The following is a 24,850-nucleotide window of genomic DNA, read 5'->3' as shown; positions in this document are numbered from 1 at the left end:
TCTTGCTGCACGCGCGTGGCCTGCTGCTTCCTGCCCGTGTGCGCCGCGAATTCCGTCCGTCCATGCAGCAGTCACATCACTCATCACTTGTGGGGAAATACAGTGTGAGTGCAGCAGCACTCCGATCGGAGGTCCGATTAAGCTCTCACGTGATGGAACCCTTCACCGCCAACATATATGTAGCGGCCTGGCTCGCGACTCTGACTCTTCTGACTGCATGAGAGAGCAGCCGCGATCATCAGAGGAATCACGAATCGTGAATCAAGGCCGAAAGCGCTCGCTCGCACCGTGACTGCGTGATTGTGAATTCTATCCCCACGCGCAATCAACTGATCAGATAGCACGCTTGCCTCCTCGCTACAGTGGCTGTCGCCTTGAAGCGACGCATAGAACCCATCTACTCGTCAAGCTTTCGGCACTCTTAGCATGACTCTTCCCCACCAGACACCCACGGTCTCTACTTTCAATTCCGACCGTCCCAAGCTAGCAGACATCCAAGCCGCCCACGCTCGCATATCTGAGCGCATCCATCGCACGCCTCTCCTCACAAGTCGAGCTATCGACGCCCTCGCTACAGATGCAATCTTTGGTCCTTCGGCTGCAGCTGGCGAACAGTCCCCTCGCGTGAGGATCGCCTTCAAAGCGGAGCATCTGCAGAGGGTGGGGGCGTTCAAATTCAGAGGAGCTACGAACGCTGTATTGAGGCACCTCGAGGCCAGCGCAGCAACAGGTGGAAATGCGAATTCTGCTCAAGGCGAAAGATTCAAGCTCGCGCTCGTGACGCACTCGAGCGGCAACCATGCAGCCGCGTTGGCCTGCGCCGCTACACAGAATGGCGCGGCAGCTCACGTCGTCATGCCCAAGAGTAAGTCATGTAGGGCCAAAGTGATGACGTCTGATGACGCACACGTCTACCCTGCCAGCTCTTACCTGTTTGTCATCGCGTTGCAGATGCTCCGCTCGTCAAACAGTCGGCAGTGCGAGGCTACGGCGCAGTGGTGCATCTATGCGAGCCAACGCTTGCGGCGAGGGAGAGCACAGCAGAGCAGGTGCTCGAAGACCTGCGAGTGCAAGGCTACCAAGCAACCTTTGTCCATCCGTACGACGAGCCGTGGGTCATTGAGGGTCAAGTGAGTACGCAGCTGTAAGAGACTATGGTGCAGATTGTACATCTTGTAAGATGGTCCAGGCGTGCTCGCGACGCTGACACTGCCCCACGTCCGGTGGACAGGGCACCCTAGCTTTGGAGATGTACGAGCAGGTGCAGATGCTTGAACATCGTCCGGGCTGTAGCCATGCTCCTTTGACAGGCACACAGCGAGAAAATGTCTGGCTGCGACGTTCAGATTCTCTTCCGCGGTGGGATTTCGTGATTGGACCTGTGGGGGGAGGCGGGATGATGAGCGGATCGAGCACAGCTCTCAAGGGGTTGGATGCGAGGATCGATGTGAGGGCTGCCGAGCCTCTTGGTGAGTCACGCTTGCCAGGTGTGCTAGCACCAGCTTAGATCCATCTGATGCACTTTGTCATGTCTTCTCGCCGTCGTTTCGCACTCAGGCGCCGATGATGCATCTCGGTCCTTTGAATCTGGCAACGTCGAGCCCGCCATCGTGCCAGCCCAGACTATCTGCGACGGCCTGCTCACAGCACTCTCATCCCGTACCCTGTCAATCTTGCAAAGCAGTGTCACCTGCGTGCATCTGGTCGACGACGCCTCCACACTCCGCGCCAATCGACTGCTGCTCGAGAGGCTCAAGCAGGTCGTAGAACCTAGCGCGGCTACGTCTTTAGCGGTCGTCCTCTTCAACAAGGACTTCCAAGAGGCAGTGCGGCAAAAGACCGAAGCCATCGGGCGTCTATCGTCGCATGAGAGCTCGCAGTCGGCGGCGACAAGTCATCAAGGCATAGAAATTAGGATAGGCTGCATCTTGACGGGCGGCAACGTGGAGCTGGGCAAGCTCATCCAAGCCATAGACGGGGCGGAGGGCTGAGTCGCTTACTGACGATGCAAGTGCGCTACAGTCTTTCAGCAGGCACATAGCAGAGGGCAATGTATCTGGCCTCCTCCTTAGAGAGGGAAGGACAAAGATTACAGGAATGTATGCATGCAGCCAAGGCGAGGTAGAGGTAGAGGTGCAAATGAGGCATACAAGGGCGCGGCTCGTTAGTGGAGCAGAGCCATTACTGCTGAACAACAATCAAGGCAAGGAGATAGGCCTCGAGGTGGATGCGTCACCGCCTACAAATTGTCCAGTCCGAACTCTTCTCTTTCCCAGGCGTCGATATCCCGCGGGTCGATGGGCGGAAAGGCATCTTCTTGATGGAGGGGCGGGGCCTCGTGAAGGATGCCGTCTAGGGCGCCAGGTGCAAAAGGAAACAGTTTCTGGTAGCAGTCCTTTCCAGGGGTGTTGAAATGTCGATAAGGCTCGAGCGGGTTCAGCCTCTCGGAGCATCTGAAGCAGAAGTGCGTCCTGCAATTGCCGCAAGTCATGTGGTTGCAACCGAACGACAGCTCGATGCGAACGTGACAAGTTGGGCACTTTTTGGCGTTGGAGTCCAACCAGGCTTCGTTAGCGCGTCGCTCTGTCTCTTCTTTGACCAGCCGTTGCAGGTTGGAACGACCGTACCGAAGCTCCATCTTGGTTGCGCCTTCGGAGCCAGCTTCGTACGACATGTACTCCTCAATCAGAGCGACGCTGGTGCTCAGTTGACAAGGAGCTCTTCCATGCCTACGTGGGGAAGTGCGTCGGACTCAGTGCGCCGTCCAAGTATCTACCAACTTCACCGCACGGAATCCTCGGTCACAACATGGAGCTCGACTCACCAGGTCCTGTTGCACCAAGCACACCAGCAGAATCCGCACGCATGACACTCTCTCATTGTCTCATAAGCAGTCCCCTCGTCCGCTTTGTTCTTGACGACGATGGCCTGGCAACCTTGTCTGGGGCAGTGGGCTGCAGTCGGATCCGCTTCAGCTGTAGCCTTCTGCCTCAACCAGCTCAGCCTTCCTAGCTGCTTCTCGCCGACCAACAGTAGCAGCTCTGCATCCGTAATGCTACCTACCGATGACTGCTCCTGCTTCTGCGCGCCTTCTGCCTGAGTTCTCTTCTCTAATTGCACTCTAGCCTGGGTGCACTCCGGGTCTGGACAGCTGCCGGCTTGCCTGTGATAGCCTTCCTCGATCATGCTTCCGAGATAGTCCCGCAAACACTCCTTGCAGAAGACGTGCTCGCAATGCCTTAGTCTGAAGCATTTAACTCCTGGTCTCTCCTCCAAACATATGCCACAAGCGTAGCGTTCGCCTTCAAAGGCGGTCTCGGCCGCTCTTGTGTTATGGGAGACTAGGACGGATGCGAGCCGAAGATGCTGGTCGGGCTCCAGGTGCTCCGTAAACAATAGGTCGGCTTGATCGTCCTTGAACGGGCCGAGGTCTTCCGAGCTCCATAGACCTTCTCTAAGCCACTCCGACCACGCATACAAGACCTCCGCGCGGCTCTCCTCCCACATGGCTGCCAGCTCACTACTTAGCCATCTGCAAATCGGATCGCTCTCTATGCTCGAGCCACTTGATGGCTGCGCGAGCCAAACGGCTGTGATTTGTTCCACCACAGGTGCTTGATGGAAGGGATAGCTAGCTGGTAGCCGTACATGAAGCTGCACTGGTGGCAGGTGGGTTGCTTGAATGCACTCTTCGGACAGCAGCCTGGACCCTGATGTGTTGCTGGCAGCTGTGGAATCTGGAGGCGCTGAGGTTAGCACTGGAGCTGCTGCTCCGAGGTCTGCTGATGGTGCTGTGTCGGTGATAATCGACGGGCGAGCTTTAGCTGAAGCCTTGTGAAGCGAAGCACCCGCTGCGCCAGTCTTGAAAGGTGGAGATGTCGGATCGAGCTTTCGCGCGCGAGCTTCAAGGGTCCTACCCGAAGCCTTCTCGGAGCCATTCAGCTGCATGCTCTGCAGCGACAGTGCTACACCACTGTCGCCGCTCGTGGCAGCTTCTACGTCTTCCACCCCTTCGCGATGTGAGTCGCCCCAACTGATGAGATCTGCTACCCTCGTCTCATCGCGCGTCCCTTTCCTCCTTCGACCCCCCCTCGTCCACCGGCGACGCGAAGGCAGGGCCGCACCTGGCCCACAACCATGCGCACCTCTAGAGAGCTCCTTTGCAGAGCCTGTAGCTGAGCAGTCGACAACGTCAGTCTGCTGCTGCTTTGCGGAGCGCGAGTCCAGCTGCAGACTCAGTGTTGTGGGCCGCGAGGTGTTGGAGGAAGCGATGCCACCAGACTGCGAGCTTGCCTCATCTCTTGGAATATGCTGCGTTGACTCGCCACCAGAGAGCACACTTCTGACTCTGATTCTAGTGCTTGGCGGCAGCGATGGGTGCAAGCGCAATGTGATGCGGCTCGAGCTTGCGACGGGCACGATGAGTGCACCAGCAGGCAGGATGGCTTGCAGCGCAAGAACTTCGTCGGCCTGAGCTTCCTGGCAAGCTCCAAGCTCTGTCGGACTCAATGCGTCTTCCATGCAGCTCTGAGACATTTGATTGTTCCTCTTTAAGTCATGCAGAGCTATCGAGTCCTTGTTGAATGACAGAAAGGGCACTCAGACTTGAAGAAACGTTGATGGCGAATCGGTCACGCGCAATGCTGAGCGACACCGCGGCGAGTGAGATTGTAGTGAAGCAGTGAATGGTGTTGCACACAAGGGGGAGTATGGTGCAGCAGGGTGTGAAAGCGATGTTTTCCAGAGCGAGGAGAACGAGAGAAGGAGTCACATCACAAAGCGAGGCTGGTGATGGCGTGAGACATCATCATATGCGTGCCGGGTGAGAGCGCGAGCACGGACTTTCGGGGACGCAGAAAGCTATAACTCGCCGCATGAGCAGCGGTCGGCAAGCATGAGCGGAGTTCCGCGGAGCTAAGTATCGCATGCTGCGCGTCTTGATTGGTCACGATGCCAAGGACGTCCACATTCCACCTTGAGCGCGCGTCGAAGTCTGGAGAGGTGCTGGCAGCAGTGAAGCAGCTCGTGACTAGCCTCGTAGCTACCAGTAGGTCGACAAGGCATGCGATGCTTGAAGCTTTGAGCCGTGTGAGCGACCCTGCTCGCTTGAGGACGCGGACTGGAGACCCAGTCAACGAAGACGGATATCATCGGCGAGCCTGAGCATCACCTCGACATCTTATCTCACCCACCCCTGCTCCCTCGCCGCCTTTGTCAAGCACTCAGGCCGATCATACTCCCTTTCCACATCGTGCTGTCCATGATACATATGTCATTGCAGCCTTTCGTACTGGCCACGTCCAGAGGACATCTCCACAGGCGCAGACGATTGCAAAGACCCTCCCGAAATGCGGTACCGGCTCCACACGTGGATGAGAAGCATCGAGACAAAGATGCCTAGTACGGCAATAGTGTAGAGCTGGTAGGCATGCCTGATGCCGTAAGCGAGAGTGTAGATGGCTAGAGCTTTCATGAGTGTCGCCGTGGCCGCCTTCTCCCACCTGCAAGCGTGAGGGCGTTGGCGATGACGACGGCAGGTTAGCGAGCACCAGTAGTGTACGCGCGAGAAAGGCGCAGCACTCACCAAGCCCAGCCTCTCTCGATCGATCTTCCGCTCGTGATGATTTGAGCGAGGATCAATACAGGCGCAACTCGTAGAACGTTGTGATCTGGCCCTCCGAGCGGAGCGACCCACCCAGCGCCAAGGTTGCGGGCCCATACGAGGAGGACAGGAGCTTTGAGGGGCAGGAGCCAAAGCAGTATATTGAGCAGCAAGAAGTGCTGTCTAGCTCGCTCTTGACTGTGACTGTGAATTGAGGATTCGGCGGTGCCATCACCCCGTGTTGATCCCTCGATGGCGCTGCCAGATGCCAATGCTGATGCGGATTGAGGTGCAGATTTGTCCCGCTGAAGCTGCACTTGCGTCGCGTGACTGCGGCAAGCAGCAAAGCCTACAAGAAGCGTACTTGCCAAGAACGCAAACTGGTAGGGAAGCAACAAGATCACGGAGACCCCTAGCACAGCCACGCCAATCCAACTCCTCTTCTTGATGGTCACCTTGCTCGATGGAGCAGGTCCCCAATCCAGCCTTCTGTGTACTCTGGAAGCACGTGCTAGACGAGCTGAAATTGCGATGCAGCACCACGAAAGCACAGCAACGACGAGACAAGCGCTGTGCGACAGCAAGAGCAGGGCAGGGCCAAGGACCAGGGAATACGCGATCGGAAAATGACCAAGACCAAGCGAAAGGTCGAGGATTGCAGCGTGCCCCGTGCGATGAGGGAAGATGCGAAAGAGAATTTGTTGCGCAGAGCTTAGGAAGGCCGTAGTGACCATGAGCGGAAATAGTCCACTATGGCGCACTGATGCGAGCCGGGACAGCAGCGAGGGAAGGTCGCCTTGGAAACGTCGAGCGAAGCAGAGCGTCAGTGACCGTGTGGCTCGTCGGCAACCCAGCTGAAGAAAGGTGACTTACTTTCTCGATCACTCCACATGCCAGCAGCTGTCCACAGCAAGATTGCAAGCGGCCACGTCACAGCAGCCAGTCGATATCGCATCAGAAGCAGACCAGCGCTCGCTTTCCAGTCCGTGTATGTTTTCACTTCTTCGAAAGGGCCCAACGCGCCGGCTGTTTGTTTGGAATCGCACCCATTCTGGTCGTAGAAGACTTCCAATTGAAGTCCACGCTGCGGGGAATTGATGAAAGGCGACGAACCGTGCAGCGCGAACTTCCTTTCCAGGGTGAGCTGACTCGAGCTCCACAGAGAGGCGAACCACGCAGCGTCGCCCGTGACCGGATTTAAGACGCGGGCAAACGGAGCGAACGACATGCTTCCTTGCGAACACCTGGAGGATAGTGTGAAGGTGAGTTTAAAAGCCAGCAGTGAGTTGTCGAAGAGGGCAGGGAACGCAGCCCTCAAGACTGGACTTTGAATACTGGCGCCTGACTGAGCGCCTGACTGAAGAGTGTTGGTCAACGATGCGAGCGGTAAGGTGCCATCTGAGTGAGCTTGACTCTTGAAGGCCCAGCCCGCTCGCCACCAGCCCTTTTCCTGCTCGCTCTGAGCTCGACGAATGCGTACAGCATCGATCTTCTCGGATTTGAGGAGTGATCCGCTAAGACTCAAATGCGTCGTTCCAACGCCAGGAATCTCATAGTGCGTCTCGGCCGCAGGAAAGGGGGGAGGGCACTGGTCGGACTCTTCATGACTCGCGATGGGCGAAGGAGGCAACAATCCGTATGCAGAAGAAGGCAGACGCTGGCAATTGAGACCGGCTCCTCCTGGCTGCGCGAGGTCTTTCTTGCAAAGCTCCACTTCGAGGTCCGCGTCTTGCTGCATTGGTCTGAAGCTCGATGGATCTGCTCCCACAGAGAGCGTCGTGAGGAGATCAAAGTCTGGATATTGTTCTGAATTGAGCGCGACAGGCACAGTGTACAAAAGTGTGTCTCTGTCTTCAGAACCCGTCATTGACGACCTGAGGATAGCAGGCGGGAGGTGCGCAAGAAGCTCCACGTCGGAGAAGGTGTCAGGAGCGAGACCAATTACGCGTCGCCAGAGCTCACGGCGTCGAGAAAGTCCTTGTTCCGAAGATCGACTAGACGACGCATCCGTATCGAGTAGTGCTCCGCGTGCCACCTTGCGTCTCAGTTGATCGCACCACATCATGGCCAGATGGTCCACGCTGGACCACAGTGCAGGCATATTTGAGGTGAAGGAGTCCAGTCTGGCCCGAGCTGGCCAGAAGTCGGACAGAGAGAGGGATGAGGGCTCGGCAGGCAGCTGCGTATCAAGCAAGCCACCAGAGATTGAAATGAGCAAAGGCGGCGTAGCATTCGCGTGCGCTGCGAGACTCTGATGCCGCAGAGGAGCGTAGAGCGATTCGATAGAGTCGTCCAAAGGCACGGGTGGATAGACATGGGGACTGCTCAGCGTGACGATGGTATCGACGATGGGCGCTCCAGCTGAGTCCGCAACGGGGTGGTTGGGCTGCAAGAGCGACAGACGGGCGACGACGCCGCCCATGCTGTGTCCCAGCAGCAGAATGGGCTGCTTGGGAAAGTAGCTGGAGAGGTAGGACAGCACCTCGTTCACGTAGACCGCTTGCTCCATCAGCGTGGGACCATGAAAAGCCGAAAAGTCTTCGTTGAAGTCGACTGAGCAGCGGTCGCATCCATTTCAGCAGCCTCGTCCACGCTGAGAGGCATGTTACATCGGCAGCACTCACTTGTCCACCAATCCACCTCCTTTCCCTTGCTCACATCGCCGCGCCATTCTCCATCCCTCCATTCCTGATAACCCCAGCTACCCACGCTGCGCACTTGCCCGTGACTTCCAGAGTTGCCTGGAATGAAGAGAGCAGGTCTCCCTTTAGGCTCGCTGGCTTGCTCGGTCCAAGGCAGTCCATCTGGACCTCGTTCCCTGTACAAGTACAAGCTGTACTTTGCACTCAGCCCTGAAGGGGAAGGCACCTTGTACTGAATGTAGGAGGGCCACATGCGAGACATGCGGCATCGCTGAGAAATGCACAGCGCCGAGGGTAGGGTGAGGAATGATCGGACAAAGGCGACGTCGACGAGCGCTGCGATGAACAGCACAAGCACCAGCCATATCCGGTGATCCAGACTTGAGCGTCTGCCAGCAGCCGGGGCAGCCATGATTGAGACTGGCAAGAGCGAGCTGGGCATGAATCGGTGATCCCGATGACCTGCGCTTCCTCTGGGCTCGACCGCGAGCTGGGCCCTTCTGGCGCGCAGCAACGCGGGAATGCTCGCCGAGGACCTTGATCCGACAGCAGCAGGCTACCTCGCCATGAGTGGTACTATCAGAAATGTTTGAAAGGTGGCTGGGGACGAGTCTTGCGAGTGTCTACCCATCGCGTTGATTGGCATGGCAGTCAAGAAGAAGCACCATATATGCAGGCCGAGCGGGGACGAGAGAGAGGCTGTGCAAGCCTCACCAGCACGGTGCGTGAGAGCAGGAAGCCTTATTCGTGATGGCGTTTCGGCTGCTGCTGCTGCTGCTGCATGGGTGAACGCGCCTGTGGCGTCTCTGCGTGAAGTCGTCGCGTCACATGGCTCCGCACGACCACAGCCAGCAGTAGCAGCAGCAGAGGAGGCAGGCAGGCAGGCAGCTTTGGCCAACAAGAGCTATGCACCCACTCACTCAGAAACTCGCCCGACGCATGCACACATACACACATCACACGCACGTCCACCACACACACTCACCCTGCTCTCTCTGCTGCTTCCAGGTTCGCTGCCCGCTCTGCTGCAATTCATGATTTGACCGAAGTGGTCGCTCGATCAAGTTTGACGAGGGTCTGCAGTCACAATTGGCAGAGCTGCGCACACTAGCCGCCTCCTCACGCCTACACCGCCTCTTCGTGCCCTTCCATCACCACCAATCTCGCTCGTCCTCGACGTGACCAACAATCTGGCTTTCTCACTCAGCCTCGTCGCCGTACCACGCTCATCTCGTCACAGGCCTGGTCTGTTCGTCTCGCTTGCTGACGACGGTGGTCAGAGCACCGTCTTGCACGCCCAATCTCTAGACGCCGAAGAATCGCTGTGCACCGATTACGCGAGATCACTCCAAAGCAGCAGCGCTCCAGCACCCGTCTTCGGTCAGCCCAGCTCCAATCCCGCCTCAGGCATATCCAGCACCATGCCGCCTCCCGACGTACCTCGTCAGAGGACTCACAGCAACAATTCGGCCCATTCTGCCCACTCTGCCCATTCTCGAGCATCGTCACATCATCGAAGGGCTTCAGGTAGCATGGGCTACGATGGTGGCGAAGCGGGACGCCGAATGGCAGAGGAGGACGAGCTGATCAGACGCGAGCTTGCAGACACGGACGCCTTTTGCAACGCGTTTTGGGGCACATCGTCAGCTGGCTACGACACGGTGCAGGCTAGGATGAAGCATGCCAGCAAGACTATGGATGCTGTGCGCGCGCTGTACAAGGAGAGGGCGGACATCGAAGCGGACTATGCCAAGCGACTCGGAAAGCTAAGCAAGGCTCATGCGGACCTTGGACTTCACGAGACTGGTCAGACAAAGATTGCTCTTGAAACGGTGCGATTCGAGGTGGAACGCATGTCGAGCACGCACGCTGACTTGGGCAACATGATCAAAAAGGATCTCGATGGAGCGATGGCGGACTTTATCGGCAACTGGGCGGGAGCCAGGCGGAATGTGAGTGTTGGTCTATGTATCGGCTCAATAGTCATCGTGGCTGAACTCAAAAGCTCAAGCTTCAGAGTGGACCCCACGCGCGATGCGGCGCTTTCCACTGACGCACACGCCGCTATGCCTGCCTGACTTCTAGTCGAGCGCTGCAATCGAAAAGCTCTGGAAGCAAAAGCAGACCCAAGAGTCCTACGTCAACAAGTCGCGAGAGAAGTACGAGCAGGACTGCATCAAGATCAACGGCTACACTGCGCAGAGCAGCCTCGTGCAGGGCAGGGATCTCGACAAGGTCACTGCCAAGCTGGACAAAGCGCAAGCGACGGTATCCGGAAATGAAAAGGACTACCAAAACTTCGTCAGAGCGCTCAAAGACACCACACACAAGTGGAATGCAGAATGGAAGAGCTACCTGGATCAATGCCAAGATCTCGAAGAGGAGCGCTTAGACTTCATCAAGGCAAACCTGTGGAATTATGCTAATGCGGTCTCTGCGGTTTGCGTTGCCGACGACGAGTCGTGTGAGAATGTGAGAGTGTCGCTTGAGAACTGTGAAGCTTCCCGGGACATTCAAGCTTTCATACAGGCCCAAGGTACCGGCTCCGCCATTCCCGACCCACCCGAGTACATAAATTATGCCCGCGGTCAACCTCCACCTGCGAGACCTTCCTACAAGCATGCCAACTTCCAGCGCAACTCAACCAGACCGCCACCACAACTGCCTCCTCCCGGACCTCCACCTTCTCAGGGACCGCCTCCACCTGCAGTCTCCGTGCCACCGATCACCCCACAGGCACACGGACACGCGCCGAGCGATGCTCGCACTCGGAAGAGCAGCTCTGGTGGATCGCAGTCAGGCTCGCAAGCACCTCGGCCTCCTGCATCTCGTACCGGACCCGGCTTGGGTGACATGAGCGACATAGCTGCTGCGCTGGAACAGGCACCGCAAGAACCTGCGAACGGACAGGAGCGCGGGAGCTCCAAACCACCATCAGGAGCAGTCGCCCTGCCAGGGTTACACTCGACCCAGACCAACAGTCCAGCCTCTTACGCTGCACCACTTGCTCCATCGCCAGCCGCGGAGAATGCGCCTCATGTCCAGAGTGTGGCTCCGGAACGAACAGCAATACCTGAGCGACGCATGTCTGCGCGCAACTTTATTGCTCGCACGCCTTCTCTCAGCAAGCGCACCGCCAACGCGCCGGAAGGTGCTGTGAACCAAGGCAGTGCGACACCGCAAGGAGTCCCCTCTCGTCCTCCACCGGGCAAAGCTGATCCAGAAGAAGATCCCCTTGCCAAAGCTTTGCAAAACCTTCGCAATCGACCCGGAGGAAGAAGCCCCGCACCTCCCAGTCCTGGCCCTGCGCCGCCCACCAAAAGCCCTGCCCCGGGAGAAGTGTTCCCAGCTCATCAGCAGCCGCCGCTCAGAGCTGCTCAGCGTGCGCCCTCACCTGGACCGGGCGGTCCACCTCGAGCGCGTTCGCCCTCTGCAGCGTTCATGAATGCGCCCGAGAGAGCACCTTCGCCGGCCGTAGTGGAAGAATACGGGCAGTCCTTCCCGGGCGAGAGGAGGGCGCTGTCGCGTCAGAATTCGAATGTGTCGCAGCATGTGCCAGCAAAGCCACAACAGCATGCTCAGCAGCAACAGCGGCCTCAGGCCGGTGGCTATCCCGGAGGCATCGAGCGAGCACGCAGTCCCGGGCCTGGCGGAGGACAAGGCTTTGCTGGCGTGGGTGCTCGTGGACGTAGCCCCAGCCCAGCGCCTCAGGCACAGAGTGGAGTTGCGTCGAGACCATCCGGTCAGCAATCGCAGGGGTTCAAGGCGCCGCAGCATCCACCTGTCCGCTCCACCACTCCTCTAGGTATATCTCTCGATGCGAGCGGTTCTGTCACTCACGATCAGATGGCCGACGAATACAACAGGCGAGCAGGTAGCGTGGGACCTGGGGCGCAGCGGCCTGGCGTTCACCAGAGCACGGCTCCGGCAAGCCATTATCAGCAGCCTTCGCAGAGTCAGCAGTTCCCGCCGGGCCAGAGCTACAGCCCCGGCCCCCAGGCCACACAGCATCTACCTCCACAACAACAACAGAGGCCGTCTGCGCAGCAGCAGCAACATCCTTCGCATCTGTATCAGCAATCAGCGCACCACCAGTCGCAGCCTTCTATGGCCAGCCACTACTCTGGTGCTCAGCAGCAAGGACCAGGTGGCACGCCCGGCGCCTACGCTCCGCAAGCTGGCCATCATCAGCAGCAGATGAGCTACGCAAGTACTGCGCCGGCCTTGGCCGCACAGCCTCACGGTCAGCCAGGTTATCACGCCCAACAACCCTCAGCTCATACGCCCCAGCCTCAAGATCAGTATGGTTCTTATGGCAGAGCGCACGGGCAGGCAAACGGCTATGGTGGGCCTGCCCAAAGTCACAGCGTACACGGCATTCAACAAGCCCACTCTCCCGGGCCACACGTGCAGCAGCAGCAGCAAGCGGCTTATGGGGCTCCACATCAGCAGCATCATCAGCAGCACCCCTCTTCCTTCGCCCAGACGCCTGGAGGGGGCTACCAAGCTCCCGTGCAGCAGGCAGAGACGCCTGCCTCGGCCTACATGCATCAGTACCGACAGTCCAACATGGGCCCGCCAGGACCTCAGCAGGGATTGTCATCGCAGGCTCCTGGAGGTCAACATTGGGGCGCACCCAATGGAGGCGGACACGCTGACCCTCGCGCCCATAGTCCTGCGCCTCATCACATCCAGCAGCAGCAGCAGCAGCAAGCTCCGATCAACCAACGTCTTCCACCTCCAGGCGAAGCGCCGCAGAACCATGCTCCGACGGGTCAATACAGCGATTCCGGCAAGCCCATCCTTTTCTATGTTTCTGCGCTCTACAATTACGAGGCTACCAGCGAGGAAGAGTTTAGCTTCACAGCGGGAGATATCATTGCGATTTGGGAAACCAGTCCGGACGGATGGTGGAGAGGTGACCTTCTGGACGAGAATAGACGAACAGGTGCTACGCTTTGTCCTTCGAACTTTTTGCAATTGTGAGTAGCGCGTGGGAGTGCCGTCGTGTGCTTGAAACAAGCTGTTTGCACAGGTCTGACTCTTGTGTGCCTTGATTACAGGTTGGCTTGAGCTCCTTGTGCGGTCATCGGTCATGTGATGACAGCTCGCTTTGTAACACAATGATGCATTGCCTGCAACGTTGCGAAACCAGCATGCTGTGCTAGTGTTGGGTATAAGCATGAACAAGAGGAAATCGTGATGAACGGCAAAGGTTTGCGGGGTGTGGAGCACAGCTACTGGCCGGACCTTGATGATTAGCCGCTCCAGGCTGCACTAACAATAGCGAGCAAGCCAGCTCCGACCGCGAAGCCAACTGTACCAGCCAGGGCGAGGTCCCTTTGACGCTCCTTGTGCGCTTGTTTGTCCCTGATCTCCTTTTGGAGGGGCGTAAGGGCAGGATGAGCCGGTACCTCTGCATCTGTGGGTACAGGCGCTTGCCCATTTTCCAAAGTCTCGTGAGCGCCTCTGCCCAACCCGGCCACGACCGCCAGATCTTGCAGAGTGGCTTGCGTGCCCCGGGTCGAAGTTTCCATGCTGGTCAGTCTTTCGCTCACGCCTGCCAAGAGCGACTCTATGCGCGCCGAGTTGGCGGCTTCGCCTTGGAGTAGACGAGCCTCGAACGTCTGTGCCAGCTTTCGCCTTTTGTACGGCTCTACTATGAGAATGGCTGTGATGAAAAGCACGACTGCGCATAGGAAGGGAATGTCAGCTCCCTGGCGCTGCATGGCGCGAGTGGATCCGCCAAGCATCGTCTCACCATTAAGGCCGACAACTCCAGCGCTGACCCAGTTTCCAAGGGTTCTCCCCCTCTCGCTCCACCTCCACTCTTCGTGGAATCGCTCCAAAGTCTTCCTGACCACATCATCCCAAGCTCTCTCCCTCTGCCTTTCCGCGACCTCGTACTTGTCCCCTGCCTCCTTTTCCATTGCTGATTCAGAGTGCTCAGATTGGAGTAGAGCAGTATATGAAGCCAAGTCGGAGTTGGACCACGAGGACTTGCGCGAGAGAAGATCGTTGAGCGTGCGCTGTGTCTCTGAACGCTGGGCTACTGCTTTCCTGTGTGCCTGCAGCGCTTCATTTTGCTGTGCCTTGAGGCTCACCAGCCTTTGCTCTGTGGGTGAGTCAGAGTTGGGAGGACCATGTGAGAGACCACGAGCGACCACGTAGCTGCGCTCTGCTCTGAGCAATGAGGCCCCATCCTGATCCTGTGCTTCCATTGATGCTGCTTGGCAATATTGAACTCACCCGCCAGCTCCACATCCTTCTTGAGAGCCTCGACAGCTTCGTACCCAGACACTTCGTTCCACCTTCCAGACAACACCCGCATCCTCTCCAATATCCGCGGTCCCAGCTCGTCCAGCCTGGCTTGAAGGCGAGGCGGAATTTTAAGCTTCTGTGCAGCGCTGCCGGTAGCTTGTCTCTTCGAGGAATCGATTTGGGAGGAGCTCGGGCCGGGCGCAGAGTGAGAGTACGATCGGAGCTGCGCAGAGTCGTTGCATGACACGCTCTTGCTGCTGCTGCTGCTGCTGCTGCTGGGCGCGCAGCTTCTTGCGCCCAGAGACCGTGCCAGCGCCACTGGCCTTATCAGCATCGCGCGCGGAGAGCGTCCGAGCTTTTACGAGCTGCGTGCGAGGTCTTCCCCTGCTCGGCTATTCAAAGCACGAGAGTCACGACAGCGTAGCGCTGCGTTGGACTGATGTGTTGGTCGTCCAGAGGCCTCGGATGCTCGTTGATTGTGGGGCGAACAGCACCTTAGAAGCTTGATCGTGTAGCGATGGAGGATGGGAATGTGTTCGGCAAGGCGTGGTGGAGAATGTGCGCCTCTATATGCGTTGAAGCGCGTGCTGAAGTGATGGAAGATGGCGAAGATCAGATTTCATATTCACCATCACGATCTCGTGATCCTCCACGATTGTGATTTTTGACCTTCTCGACCATCCAGCACGCAGACTAACAGATCCGCCCGGCTGCTTTCGGCCGTCGAAAAGCGATTGCATTTGGCCTAGCGCGCGCGCGGCATGCGTGCGCGCGGTGATCCTCCACGCGCCACCTACAGCAGCTGGCAGCAGCGCAGACATCTTCTCAACTCCCCGCGCTCTTCGCTCATCGAGACATTACATTTGTCAGCAGTCAAACGTCCACATGCGCTGTCACTCTGCCGCAAGCACATCGCGCAAGTAGATCGGCCCAGTCTACAGTGCCGTACCCTCCAAAGACATCCTAGTATCACCATCGTTGCTACGCCAGCATGTCACACTTCTTCAGGACCTTGGCCAAGGCTTTGCCCTTGCCTGGAGGTTTGGGAAGGTGGCGGTACCTCGTGGGCAAAGATCTGGCAGACAATTCCTACTACGAATTTCCTTCTCCAGATGGCAACAAGGGTGAGTGGCTCGGAAAGGATGTGGGTTTTGCCGAACGCTAATAGCCATGTCGCGGCGTAGCTGACAAGGACAAGCCCACGCATCGTAGACCCTCGCTTCACTCGCAGGGTGGTCAAGTACAAGGAGCACATGGACATCGACTTGTACGATCGATCCGAACTGCCTCTGCAATGGATGATGTGGCTCAGACACACCAGGCGCAGCGCGCCTTCCATTCAGGTGCGTCCTCATACGCCGTGCGGCGCCTCTTGAGCCATCAGCTGCTCAAGTCTGCGGCATCTGCCAATCCCCCATGCCGCGTTGGCGCGCCCTTGCAGGAACTTCAGGAGGACGTGCAGAGGATAGCTACGGTCCAGGCAAACGCCGCTCGTCTAGCGATCGAAGAGGAAGAGCGTCAGGACGCTCAGAGACGTCAACGTCTGCTTCAACATGCGGAGCTCATGGAGCAACGTAGCGGAGCTGCTCAGACCGGGGCGTCAGGTACGACGAGCGCCACCTCTTCAGCTCATGCCTCAGGCAGCGCCGTCCAACACGGCATTCATGCGACTCGTTCGGCTCCTCAAGATCAAGCTCTCAGAGATAGCAGGGCTGCTGCTGTCCCTACATCCGAGCTGGGACAAGACAGCTACGAATGGCGTCAACCCACCCCGGATGATCGCGTCTGGGAAGCGAGCAGGGCAAGGTTACGAGAGGCTGGAGTTTCGGATGCTCGAGTACCCGTCAAGAATACTGCTACGGGACATCAGCCCAGACGTGTTGGGACCGACACAGATGGGAAAGCGGGAGAGTCTGGACCGAGCCGACAAGTGACCGAAGGGGATGCGCAGTCGGAATTTTCTGGTGCGATACAGAGGAGAGCGGATAGGAGGGCGCAGATGGCTCAGGCTGCTAGCGCCGCGACCGCCAAGGAGCTGGAGAGGGAACGAGCGCGGAGATTGATGGCAGCGAGTCCGTTGAGCGCTTTCGATGTAACCGTGGAAGGAGCAGCTGAGGAAGGAGCGGCAGGATACTCGAAAGAGATGCAGCAGGTGTACGCACGAGCTCAGGCGGAAGCGAGGGAGAAGGCGGAAAGGGAAGCAAGAAGGAACGCTGCGTCACAGAGGCGGGAAGAAAGTGCTCAGCTCAAACCTCGATTCGGCAGAGCTGTTGGTCCAGATGAGGAATGGTCTCCCGAGGCCGCGTCTATCGCGCCCAGGAGGAGGTAACTGATGCATTGAAGGTGGCACGGTTACGCTTCATGTGTAATTGTCTACAGCGGATGCCTGTCTAAATCGGCGTCTATAAACCTTTTCCGAGGCTTGTCTACTGCCCGAGAGTGATCTCGAGGTGAAGTTCGAGGCTTTTCTACTGCCCGAGAGTGATCTCGAGGTGAAGGAATGTGTGTACGTGGTGATGCTAAACCCCGCCGATCCCCACCTGCTTTGCCATGCGCAGGGCCTTCTGCCCAGGCTGAGAACAGGGGGACCATGATCAGTCCAACACCCTGGCCAAAAGTCTCAAGCCGTCTAGTCTAGCCCTCTCATTTGATCGAAACACCAACCCTCGCTTACAGCTTCGGTAAGGGTCTGATCAGTCCAACCTGGGTAGCGTACACTGTCAAATTCCCATTCTGATCCCAGGAGTGAGCTTGAGATGTGGTCCTCTCATTCCGCTGTGCTATCGAAGTGATCTCCTTGTAGTGCCACTCATCGGCCTTGGGTTCCGGGTCAATGAATCGGACAGCCACTTCGAGAGACGTGGCATGCGAAGTGTCTGCCAGATGGAGACCGGACGTGATCAGCGGTACGTATGGCAAGCCCGAGTCGAGGTAGAAGGCAAAGTAGGCACAGCTCGCCGCGACGGGCGAGATGGCAACGAGGTTCCCATCCTTGGAGTTCTGCGTGCTCTTGCAGAGCTCAACAATGCTCCCTCTTGCCCGATTCCAATCCGCTATGCACCTCTTTGTGATGTGTCGATCCTTCTGAGGATTGTCCACATCTGTTTTGCACCCGTGCATCGTGGCGTGATGCGCGGTACCCGGCACCTCTTTTGTCTCTCCCGTCCTCCTCGAGAGCAGGAAGAGAACCTCGTAGATGGCGTCCCACACCTCGCGAAGCAGCGTACCCTCCTTGACGCGATCCTCTGCAATCTCCTCCAACGTCTGTGCATCCTCCAAACGCGGAGTAGGCTGCACGAGCGGCACAGCAGACACTCGCTGGAAACCCTCCTCTTGCCGTGGTTGCTCGGGCGGCGTGGCCATAAAATCGATAGTCGCTGCGAAAGTGATTCTTTCCTTGTCCCTCTGTGTTTGATAGGTGCGAATATGGACAGTAAAGAAAGATTTGGTGCTGCGTAGGACCTCTGCGCTGAGCCTGAGGTGCACGCCGGCGAGAGTGGGTCCGAGGTAGACGCCTTGCAAAGAGTACAACCTTAGAGGACTCGCTTCCGCCTTGCCGCTCTTTGCTGACGAAGTGCTACGCCTGCTGAGCATGTCGAAAGCTGCGATGATGTTCGAAGCCTGCACGCATCCTCCGTACGCTACGTCGTCGGAGACGTGCCCGTACGGCTCAGGTGGATGAACGGTGGTGTACTCTCCCTCCCGTCCGGCGACCCGTCGCAAGCTGACCAGCTCCACAAAGGTCGGTGGTGTCATGACGAGCGCTGAGAGATGTAGTGGAGCACTGATGTTATATCTTCTGATGCCAACGTCGATGCGAGGTGGTGTGCGTGGGTGGATTGAGGTGCAAGATACATGCGCCTTTGTGAGGTGGGAGGGAGGGGTGACTTGAGATGGTCGTCAAGGGAATCGTACCTCTGCAAGCCCGCCAGCTAACGCCCGCTCTGTAGCGAGTGCGCTGCCGGCATCGAGGTGGTCGAAAGCTGTGAAATCTGAATGCCTGCTGGTCCGGCCCGGAAGCGCCAAAGATGTCGTATCCGCCGATACGAGGTGGTGCTGCAAAGCGCATGACACGTCTTCGCAATCTGTGTGAATCTCGGGTGCGAGCTCTCACGCGCGCCTTCGGGGTGGGACCGTGACCGAGCGTTCGGGTTCCTCGTCCCACCAGCGATCACGACTGCTGCGCCGCCACTTTCACGATGGCGTTCAGATTCTTCATTCAACTGAGCCCACTCGAAGACTTCGATGCACATAGACGCCCGCTCTATGCCCATACATTGTAGCTTTTGGCGCTTCTGCCAGTCTCTATACGGAATTCTTGTCGGACACAGTACTGTTTCCTTCCGCACGACTCCCATCATGCTCGATACCTGATTGATGAAGAACACACAAAGCTTCATTGAATCTATCTGGTGAATAATGGAGCATAGTAACAGAATCGCGTGGCAAGGCAAATGTGAACAGAGTGCAGCTCGGTGAGATACCAAGGATGGACACTACTGGTGCAGAGCAGCTTCCAACAAGCTTCCAAAAGTCTGAGGCAGCTGACGAAGATCGATGACCGAGTAGGCCACTGCATGCGGTGTGCGCGGATCACAGCGCAGGGTGCGCTATGCGGTCAGCGCTCAGAGCTTGAAAAGCTTTCCGATCATGTCATTACTCACATCCGGGCAGCTGTGCTGCTGTCTGCTTGCCTTCCGATGATCGGCCGTCTAAAAAGATGACGCTCCCCTTGACCTTGAAGCATCACGGTGACACATTTCGATGTGCTGTCAGCTAGAACGCGCAGGCAAGATCGTCTCATCGAAGCAGCCTCACCTTTTCGTTGCTTCTGAGTGCTTTGGCGAGCATATCCGTGGTGATGCCGTACCTGCCCAAATTGGCGTCTTTCGAAGCGAAGGGAGTTGGCAGTGTTCAGTCACTCGGCACGGTCTGAGATTGCCCAAGATGTCGTGCAGCTCACCGGAAAGTGCAATGACAAAGTAGTCGTCCGCTTCTTCTTTGGTTAACTCTCGGCAGCCCCAGCGGATGCTTTCAAGGGTAGAATCGCCGCTCATGGTGTACTATAGATGAGATCGGGCAGTCTCAGCTACACAGCGCCAAGCTTGTAGAAGCTCGAATCGTGCGATTTCAGTACTCACCTGAGTAATACTAGTCATGTCGCGAAGCACGCGCCAGCGATCTCCAGCGGAGGCAGGAGGCTTGTCGGCCATGACGAGGGGGATGTGGTCCGATTCACCCGAGTGGCCCCAGATGTCATAGACATACTTGCCCGGTTCGGTCCTAGCAAAAGCTTCCATGACCATGAGCACAGTCTTGAGCTCGCGATCCAGTCTGCCGTCGTACTGCATGGAGTACATGCTTGCGCTAACGTCGACTAGGATGCGGATACGCTTTGGCTTGGTCTGCGGCGCAAAGGGGTCGGGGGGTTGTTCGGCTCTTCGCTTCATCACTCCTTTGTCGCCCGTCAAAGCATCAGTCAAACGGGACTCGTCGAGCTGACCTTCCTCTTGGCGCTTCAGCCACTGTCTCTCTTTAGCAGCTGTCTGTACTTGATTTAGCGTGAGCACGAGGTTGTTGATGTGCTGGGCGAGTTCTAGCTTGTACGCTTGCACTGTGCGTGACCACTTCAGTCAGTGCGAGAAGCGTGGTGAAGCTCACACCAGCTCGACTCACGCGTTGCACCTTCATGAGCGGTCATCCCCTCCTCTGCAAGCTTCTTTGCCAGGGCCTCCTTTGCCATTTGTCTGGCTTGCTCCTTTATGTGCTCGGGCACGTCCCGCTTGAGTGAATCGGGAATCTGCTTGATCTCATGGCCAGAGTAAAGGCGTTCGTAGCCGCCTCGTCCACCCAAGCCAGCAGTGTCGCGACCACCCGTACCTCCTCGCCAAGTGTTTCCGCCGGAGTGCTCCTTGTTGTCAGGATCAGTCTTTCCCTCCTTTGGCTTGTCGAGGTTCGTGTCACTGGAGTGGTACAAGACCGCGCAATGGGTGAGTGTGTGCTCGCAGCAACACCAGCCTAGGATGCTGCACTTCTACTCACCGGCCAGCAGATTCAGGGTCAAATTCCACGCGGCCCGCGTCCACTTTCTGCTTTTCCTCTTCTTTCTGGCGAATAGCGGCCAGACTGAGGCCCTTGACATTGAGCCCACGCTTAGCAAGTGTTCGAGCGACTAGCTCCATGACTTCAGGTCTTTGAAGGTCGAATGAGAGCGTGTTGAGCAGCACGTCGACCAGTTGCTCGCCCGGGTATCGCTCAAGGTGGCGGACGATGTGGATGAGTTCTCGCATCGACAGAGGGTAATGCAAGCTACCTTGATCAAAGTGATCACGCAGATCGCACCAGGCCAGGTCTAGCTGTTTGATCAGTTTAGGGTCCACGTGAGGTCCAACTTGCTGCAGAAGAGCAACCTCGGATTCGTGCGATGGGTTGGAAATTTGGAACATCGCAAAGCCTTCCCCGATGACGCTGAGGAAGTCAGAGCCTTGGAAGCCATGCCCAGGTCGGTTGGCAAGCAGCACAAGACGGAAGTCTGGGTGTGCAACGACATCTTCGTCGCTGCCAAGCGAGCCTTGAGGTCGTACGCGCCTTCCGTCTGGTAGAGTAAGCTCACGACGCTCGGCCTGAGACCAGTAGAGAGGAGTGAGATACGTCTCCCAAAGCTGTGACCTGACATCGCAAACTCACCAGAGATCTGAAAATCGCAGTGACCGAAGCTGGGCATTTGTCTGCTTCATCGATCACGCAAAGTCGTCCCGTGCGAATGGCTCTGACTAGCGGACTCTCCAAGAAAGTCAACTGACCATCCACAAGCTGCACCTGTTGCAAAATGCTCGAAACCGAGCTATCTCGGTGCAGCTGTACATACTCTCTTGGTCGGCCGATGAGCATGGCGAGCCTGTCGATCAGCTTGTTCTTTCCTGTTCCTTGATTGCCCATCAGCAGCACGTCGTTCCCGAGCAAGTCAATGCCAATGTCGCGCAATAGAGCGGACTGAGCTGGGTTGTCGTAGAAGTGCTCCATGGTAGGCACAAGTGAAAGCCCTGCTGGATCTTTGCTCGCTGCATCATACAGTGGGATATTTACCACGCCAGCTTGCGGGTTGTCTTGAGCTCCAGGAGCATTGATATTGCGGAAAGACAGCACCCCCTTTTTAATCTCTGGCGCGGACAAGTGCTCTGGAGCAACATATTGGAAAGCACCTTCAGATCCACGGGGTCTCAACTCCGTCTGAGACAGAGCGCTTTGGACCAGAGCTGCGGTGGTGCGTGGCAGGAATTCGATGAGTAGCGTGCGTGCCAAAGTGGCATACAGGTCCGTCCAGGGGTACTGGGCGATGCGAGTGGCGATGCGGATCAGAGCTCTGGTTCCAAGTCGGCGAGAGGCCTGCAAGCCCAGCCCAGGATCGGCTGCCAGAGCACGGTACCGAGCCGTGAAGGCTAGCAGAGGCTCAAGTTGCGCCGGCATGGCTCCAGAGCGAGAGACGATGACGCTCAGCTCCTCTTCTGCAGACATCGGGGCAGGCGCGACGAAAGAGAAGAGAGCGGAGGCTTCTTCGTTGAGCCATTCCGGCTTGGAGGATGATGCTGTGCCAATAACGCGGAAAGAGGGGTTGATCGTGGTGAGGCGCTTCTCTGCGATGTCGGTGCCTTCGACGGACGTCAGAGCGCCTGGTAACGCTGCACGACCGCCATTCCAGAGCTCGGCTTCTCGGTCTTGGGTGAGACGAGCCAAGGCGCCAAGGGTGGGGCCCAGGACGTCGATGCCGGACAGATGGACTAGCGTTCCAGAGAGCGCACCGCGGAGCAGAGGCGCGGCTTCCCAGGTAGTGCTGCCGTCCTTGGTGGTCGCTCGACGAGCGATGAGCTCTCCTCCTCCCAGATCCTTATACAGATGAACGCCTTCATGCGGATAGCCGAGCAATGATGCAAAGAGACCGATAGAAGTGGACGTGCTCGATGATGACGAAGGAGACACCTCTCCCTTGATTTTGTCCGCAGCCAGCGCAGAAGGCAGAAGGATGACGTCTCGACCGACGGCGTGCAGCTGAAGCATGCTCGTGATGACGCCCGCTAGACGTGGGGTGAAAAGTAGTCCATTGGGAGCGGCTTTATCATTGCTCACTGAGGGTAGCGGTGCAAGTTGCAGAGGACCAGCGGGGACGCGTACAGTCACCTTGCGGCCTTGCTCCTGCTCGAACGTGACATCCGCTGCGTCGTCTGCTGCCCGCACGATGCCAGTCACGCGGTACCCCAGCAAACCCTTGCCTTCCTCCACTTCTGCGCCTCCAACACCGACACCAGCGTGCAATGATACAGCGGCGAGCAGATCAGCGGCGAGCTCTCGCCTCGTTGGGTCGAGTGTGTGGAGCATGGGGTAGCCTGCGCCTAGCAGCGCCCTCGTGCTGGGGGCTATGGAGCCGTCTCCTTTCTTGTTCTTGGCTTGATCTTCAGCATACTGCTTCAGCTGCTCGTTCTCGCGAGCTTCGACCCGCGCTCTGGTTGACTCGTGCACCTGGAGAGCGCCATTGCGAGGAGGAGCCGTGGGCAAATTTGGTGCTGAGGGCCGAGTGCCGTCGTCCGTCTCATCGAAAGAGGGCAGCGGTGGGAGGGGTACTGCTGGCGGGAAGCGCGCTGCGAGATCCGACAAGAGGCTCAGAGCGGTAGCTGGGACGTTAGGCAGGCGCTCTGCTGGTGGCAGCACCTCGTCAGCAGTGGCGGCAGTGCCGTGCAGTCGCACAAGGGAAGCCCACTCGAAGAAGCGCTGGGTGAGCGCATCGCTCAACTCCTTGGCTTGCTTGTCGGGCGAAAGGACATTGGACAGTGTGGAAGGGACGACCCCCTCGACCCATCGACCTTGGAAGCGCGATCGGAAAGGTGGATCCAATGGCAAACCCTTGTAAGGCGGGACCCTGCGACAAGGTGATGGAGGAATGGTAGCGGCGTGAGGTGGGCGCGCAGGTACTCGCACTACATGACAGACTCACGGCAGACCGATGGCGATGACGAAGAACGCGTCGCTAACTGGGATGAATGTCTGATTTTCACCAGCCGCTTTGGCCTTTTCCAGGGTGCTCCTCGGCACCAAGTGAGTGCCGTCAGCCAGTCCCATCTCGCGGTTCTGCAGGATGAGCGATGATGAAAGGATGAGCAGCAAGCGAGACAGGAGCGGGTGGCCGGACTGCTGAGCGCATCGACTGTCCTCACCTCGATGAGATTGTTGAGCAGCGGCATGCTGGCACGCTCAGCGCGCTCCACTCCTTCCAGTATGAGGATGCTGCCTCTCTTCATGGCCCTCACCACAGGTCCATCTTGGTACGTCAGTGTGGTCCCTCCAGCCAAGTTGCGAGTCTGGATCAGTTCCGACTCGCCCACGTCCCGGTGCAGCGACACGTGCTCCACTGGTAGTTGGAGCAGCGCGGCGAAGGTGAGTGCCAGTCGCCGTGCAAAGGGACCAGGCGGAGAGATGAGGCTGACAGGAGCAAGTCCAAGGTCAGCGCACGCTGCCTTGGAGGAGCATCCAGCGCAGCTTTCATGCTACTTACAAGGCGTCTTGCTTGAGGCTGTACTTTCTTCCCAGCCACTCGAGATGATCCCTGACGACGGGGTCGTGTAAGTCCAACAGCAGACGTGGGTCTGGCAGTCTGGTCTCATCGTGAGGTGCGAACACTGGCAGCTCGACACTGGAGCCTAGCCTGAGCGTACCTCGTCGCTCTACTGGACTGGCCGCCGACTTGTCGCCGTCGCTACTTTTGGACGAGCTAGAGGTGGACAGCGCAGAGCTGGGTAGCAGCTGTCGACCGATCGCTGCCAGTCTGCCAACAGTGGAACTAGGCTTGCTCGAGTCATCACTGCCACTCATGCTTGGCAATGGTCTTGTGTTATGCGCGGTGAAAAGATGGGGAAGATTAGAGTGCGCTCTCAGCCTTGCGTTGTACGACGGCTGCAATGCTAGTGGTGCTTTTTTGAATCTCGCAAAGTTGAGTGCGCGCAGGTGACGCCCAGCGGTGAGCAGGGGCATGAACGGTGTATGCGACGTCGATCGGCTCAGGACAGCTCCCCCGATTCTGGTAGTGGACAACGTGGAAACAAGTCGAGCGCAACTTTCATGCCGAAGAGAGTGTCAAAGCACGTCGATGCGAGGACGATGGTGAACGATGGTCTTTGCCTCCTCCTCTTCGTCGACTTGCCTTTTGCCGGCGCCCGCGTCGATCGCCGCTTGTGTGATTGCCGCGGGGTCTCCATCGGCATCATCCTTGCCCCGGAGCCGGCCACAGCAGATGGCGTGCGGGCGCGGTGAAAGCTTCGTCGAGCGCGTCCCACAGCATAGGTGGTCGGTCACGTGT

The 24,850-nt window shown here is 57.8% G+C and overlaps 8 protein-coding genes across 8 annotated transcripts; 3 read left to right on the top strand and 5 right to left on the bottom strand.

The window, feature by feature from the left end:
* Nucleotides 1–426: 426 nt before the first annotated feature.
* IE81DRAFT_286177 (tryptophan synthase beta subunit-like PLP-dependent enzyme) lies at nucleotides 427–1,991 on the top strand (the record flags this gene model as incomplete). The annotated part of the gene is made up of 4 exons (XM_025511664.1): nucleotides 427–865; nucleotides 952–1,130; nucleotides 1,232–1,469; nucleotides 1,558–1,991. 4 exons carry the CDS (start codon nucleotides 427–429, stop codon nucleotides 1,989–1,991), a joined length of 1,290 nt encoding a protein of 429 aa, XP_025372276.1.
* Nucleotides 1,992–2,368: 377 nt separating this feature from the next.
* On the bottom strand, nucleotides 2,369–3,681 carry IE81DRAFT_282528 (hypothetical protein; the record flags this gene model as incomplete). Its single annotated transcript, XM_025511537.1, has 3 exons — nucleotides 2,369–2,729; nucleotides 2,825–3,069; nucleotides 3,121–3,681. Coding segments are annotated over 3 exons (1,167 nt in total), but the record flags the coding sequence as incomplete, so codon positions are not given.
* Nucleotides 3,682–5,086: 1,405 nt separating this feature from the next.
* Nucleotides 5,087–8,950, bottom strand: IE81DRAFT_320728 (PGAP1-domain-containing protein). Its single transcript, XM_025513117.1, has 3 exons — nucleotides 8,227–8,950; nucleotides 6,476–8,155; nucleotides 5,087–6,398 (listed from the first exon to the last, which is right to left on the bottom strand). Exons 1-3 carry the CDS (start codon nucleotides 8,654–8,656, stop codon nucleotides 5,581–5,583), a joined length of 2,928 nt encoding a protein of 975 aa, XP_025372274.1. The 5' UTR covers nucleotides 8,657–8,950; the 3' UTR covers nucleotides 5,087–5,580.
* Nucleotides 8,951–9,203: 253 nt separating this feature from the next.
* Nucleotides 9,204–13,435, top strand: IE81DRAFT_320725 (hypothetical protein). The gene is made up of 3 exons (XM_025513116.1): nucleotides 9,204–10,196; nucleotides 10,330–13,226; nucleotides 13,308–13,435. The coding sequence occupies exons 1-3, from the start codon at nucleotides 9,666–9,668 to the stop codon at nucleotides 13,315–13,317; spliced, it is 3,438 nt and encodes a 1,145-aa protein (XP_025372273.1). The 5' UTR covers nucleotides 9,204–9,665; the 3' UTR covers nucleotides 13,318–13,435.
* Nucleotides 13,109–15,106, bottom strand: IE81DRAFT_320724 (hypothetical protein). The gene is made up of 3 exons (XM_025513115.1): nucleotides 14,494–15,106; nucleotides 14,006–14,359; nucleotides 13,109–13,933 (listed from the first exon to the last, which is right to left on the bottom strand). The coding sequence occupies exons 1-3, from the start codon at nucleotides 14,837–14,839 to the stop codon at nucleotides 13,503–13,505; spliced, it is 1,131 nt and encodes a 376-aa protein (XP_025372272.1). The 5' UTR covers nucleotides 14,840–15,106; the 3' UTR covers nucleotides 13,109–13,502.
* Nucleotides 15,107–15,345: 239 nt separating this feature from the next.
* On the top strand, nucleotides 15,346–17,305 carry IE81DRAFT_320722 (hypothetical protein). The gene is made up of 3 exons (XM_025513114.1): nucleotides 15,346–15,629; nucleotides 15,718–15,848; nucleotides 15,947–17,305. The coding sequence occupies exons 1-3, from the start codon at nucleotides 15,497–15,499 to the stop codon at nucleotides 16,832–16,834; spliced, it is 1,152 nt and encodes a 383-aa protein (XP_025372271.1). The 5' UTR covers nucleotides 15,346–15,496; the 3' UTR covers nucleotides 16,835–17,305.
* IE81DRAFT_320721 (hypothetical protein) lies at nucleotides 16,806–18,555 on the bottom strand. Its single transcript, XM_025513113.1, has one exon. It carries the CDS (start codon nucleotides 18,259–18,261, stop codon nucleotides 17,176–17,178), a length of 1,086 nt encoding a protein of 361 aa, XP_025372270.1. The 5' UTR covers nucleotides 18,262–18,555; the 3' UTR covers nucleotides 16,806–17,175.
* Nucleotides 18,556–18,763: 208 nt separating this feature from the next.
* Nucleotides 18,764–24,646, bottom strand: IE81DRAFT_320720 (hypothetical protein). Its single transcript, XM_025513112.1, has 11 exons — nucleotides 24,050–24,646; nucleotides 23,712–23,976; nucleotides 23,492–23,625; nucleotides 21,193–23,416; nucleotides 20,548–21,128; nucleotides 20,182–20,468; nucleotides 19,647–20,119; nucleotides 19,469–19,568; nucleotides 19,324–19,391; nucleotides 19,170–19,242; nucleotides 18,764–19,078 (listed from the first exon to the last, which is right to left on the bottom strand). Exons 1-11 carry the CDS (start codon nucleotides 24,523–24,525, stop codon nucleotides 19,002–19,004), a joined length of 4,758 nt encoding a protein of 1,585 aa, XP_025372269.1. The 5' UTR covers nucleotides 24,526–24,646; the 3' UTR covers nucleotides 18,764–19,001.
* Between the last annotated feature and the right edge of the window lie 204 nt (nucleotides 24,647–24,850).

This window comes from Ceraceosorus guamensis (assembly GCF_003144195.1).
Source record: "Ceraceosorus guamensis strain MCA 4658 unplaced genomic scaffold IE81scaffold_7, whole genome shotgun sequence".
NCBI classification, from domain to species: domain Eukaryota; kingdom Fungi; phylum Basidiomycota; class Exobasidiomycetes; order Ceraceosorales; family Ceraceosoraceae; genus Ceraceosorus; species Ceraceosorus guamensis.
The sequence above is the reverse complement of the archived record's forward strand: the minus strand, read 5'-3'. Positions and strand labels throughout refer to the sequence as shown.